Consider the following 2,589-nt stretch of genomic DNA (forward strand, 5'->3'; position numbering starts at 1 on the left):
ATGCTGGAGATCTCATGATAGCATTTTGCTAGACCAGTGACTTCTTGGTTGCAAATACCTTTTTTAAACAACATAAAAGATGACTGTACACATGGACCTCACTAGGAATCAAATTGGCTACATCGGTAGGAAGAGCTGGTAGAAAAACTCCTTATCATCAACCAAAACAAGGCCAGGGGCAGACTGTGGAACAGACCATCAATTGCTCATATGCAAGTTCAAGCTGAAGCTGAAGAAAATGAAAACAAGTCCACAAGAGCCAAAATATGACCTTGGACATTTCCCACCTGAAATTATAAATGGTGTCAAAAACAGTTTTGATGCATTAGACACTAATGATCGAAAACCCACCACCCATTCTGTGGGGAAACGATGAGGCTATCTGCTCCCATAAAGATTTACAGCCAAGGAAATCCTACAGAGCACTTCCACTCGGTCTTAGAGGGTCCCTGTGGATCTGGATTAACTCAACAGTGGCAGATTTGCTATTGATTTGGTACCATTATTAGTTTTTATGTGTAATAAATATATAATAAAATAAATCTTTTTTATTCTGTACGCATGTATTATATCTGTAGACAAACAAGAAAACTACGTGACGCAGAACAAGAGAAAGATCGAACATTGCTTAAGACCATCATAAAAGTGTGGAAAGAGATGAAATCCCTCCGAGAGTTCCAGAGGTTTACAAATACTCCCTTGAAGCTTGTTTTGAGAAAGTAAGCTTTTATGAAAACTTGTTTTATTGGGCTATATTATACATAGAGAAAAATGTAAAAAGCACAGATGCAATTTAAAGAATAATTATAAAATGAATTATCTTGTGACTAGACCCAAGGTTAAGAACTGGATGGTTTCCAGTGCCTGGGAACCCCGTGCTCCTATCCCCAACTCCGTCTCCATCCATCTAAAATCCTTGCTTTCTTGACTTTATGTGTAGTTTCTCCCTAAGGAGATGGTTTAACACTGCAATTTCCTTTATGTAAGGAAAAGTATGTTCTGTGAGTTCTTCAGGGAACACACACTTGCTTCTTTTGTTCATTATTATGTTTGTGAGATGCTCCTACTTTATGGCGCATTGTTGTTGGTTGTCATTGGTTGGTTACCATTTCATGGAAACACCTTGCACAATGCGATTGGACCTTATGATCCATAGCGTTTTCATTGGCTGACTGTTGTTGTTAGGTGCTGGCAAGTCAGTTCTGACTCATAACGACCCTATGCACAACAGAACCAAACCTTGCCAGATTCTGTACTAGCCTCACAATAGTTATGCTTGAACCTATTGCTACGACCACGGTGTCAGTCCATCTTGTTGGGGGTCTTGCTCTTTTTCACTGGCCCTCCACTTTACCAAGCATGATGTCTTTCTGTAGAGACTGGTCCTTTTTGATGACACATCGAAAGTATGAGGAGAGACAAAGTCTTACCATCATCCCTTCTAAGGAGCACTCTGACTGTACTTCTTCCAACACTGATTTGTTTGTTCTTCTGGTAGTCCATGGTACTTTCAATATTCTTCTCCAACACAACTCAGATGCATAAATTCTTTTAAGATCTTCTGTATTCACTGTCCAACTTCCACATGATTTTGAGATGATAAAAAATACCATGGATTAAGTCAGGCACACCTTAGTCCTCAAACTGATTTTTGCTCTTGAACACTTTAAAGAGATATTTTGCAGCAGATCAACTTACAGCAATATGTCCTTTGATTTCTTGACTGCTGCTTCCATGAACATTGATTATGTATCCAAGCACAATGAAGTCTGACAACTTTGATCTTTTCTCCATTCATCATGATGTTATTGCCTGGTATAGTTGGTGAGGATTTTTGTTTTCTTTACATTGAGATGCAACACATATACTGAAGACTGTAGTCTTTGATCTTCATCAGTAAGTATTTTAAGTCCTCTTTGCTTTTAACAAGGTTGTATCATCTGCAGATCACACGTTGTTAATGAATCTTCCTCCAATTCTGATCCCACATTCTTTGTATAATCTAGTTTCTCAGAATATTTGCTCAGTATACAGATTGAAGAAGTATGGTGAAAGGAACCAACCCTGAGGCACACCTTTCACTGGCTGATAGTTGTAGTTTTTTGTAGGTTTTGCATTATAGTGCTTCATAGGAGCCCTAGTTACAACGTGGTTAGACACTCTGCTGCTAACTGGAAAGTCAGTGGATCGAAACCTCCAGTGGCTCTGCAGGAGAGAAGAGGCAATCTGCTTCTGACAGCCTTGGAAACTCTGTGGCAGTTCTACCGGCCCACTAGGGTCACTGTGAGTCAGAAGTTGATCCAATGGCAGTGGGTTTAGGTTGTTTCTTGTTTTTTTTTGGTATCCCTATACCCAAAACCCAAGCCCACTGTCACCGAGTCACCTCCAACACGTAGTGACCCTATATAGAGTTTCTGAACCTCAGCTTTCTCCCACTGAGTAGCTGGTGGGTTTCATAACTGCTGACTTTGCAGATAAGAACTGCCCAGTTCTACCCTTTGGTTGGTTGATGATGCATGGAGGGGATTGTAACCATGGCAATGAAACGATATACAATAGGATGAATGTAAAACTAATGTTCTCCCATGT

General features: G+C 39.9%; 1 protein-coding gene across 1 annotated transcript in view; it reads left to right on the forward strand.

Annotated features, from left to right (window-relative positions):
• Positions 1-2,589, forward strand: part of CC2D2A (coiled-coil and C2 domain containing 2A) — a 175,007-nt gene that overhangs the window by 64,773 nt on the left and 107,645 nt on the right. Inside the window, exon 13 of the mRNA XM_006873814.1 lies at positions 579-719. Coding sequence (XP_006873876.1) covers positions 579-719 — 141 coding nt within the window. The remainder of the gene's footprint in view (positions 1-578; positions 720-2,589) is intronic.

The sequence above is a fragment of the Chrysochloris asiatica genome, unplaced genomic scaffold (genome assembly GCF_000296735.1).
Source record: "Chrysochloris asiatica unplaced genomic scaffold, ChrAsi1.0 scaffold00256, whole genome shotgun sequence".
NCBI lineage: Eukaryota > Metazoa > Chordata > Mammalia > Afrosoricida > Chrysochloridae > Chrysochloris > Chrysochloris asiatica.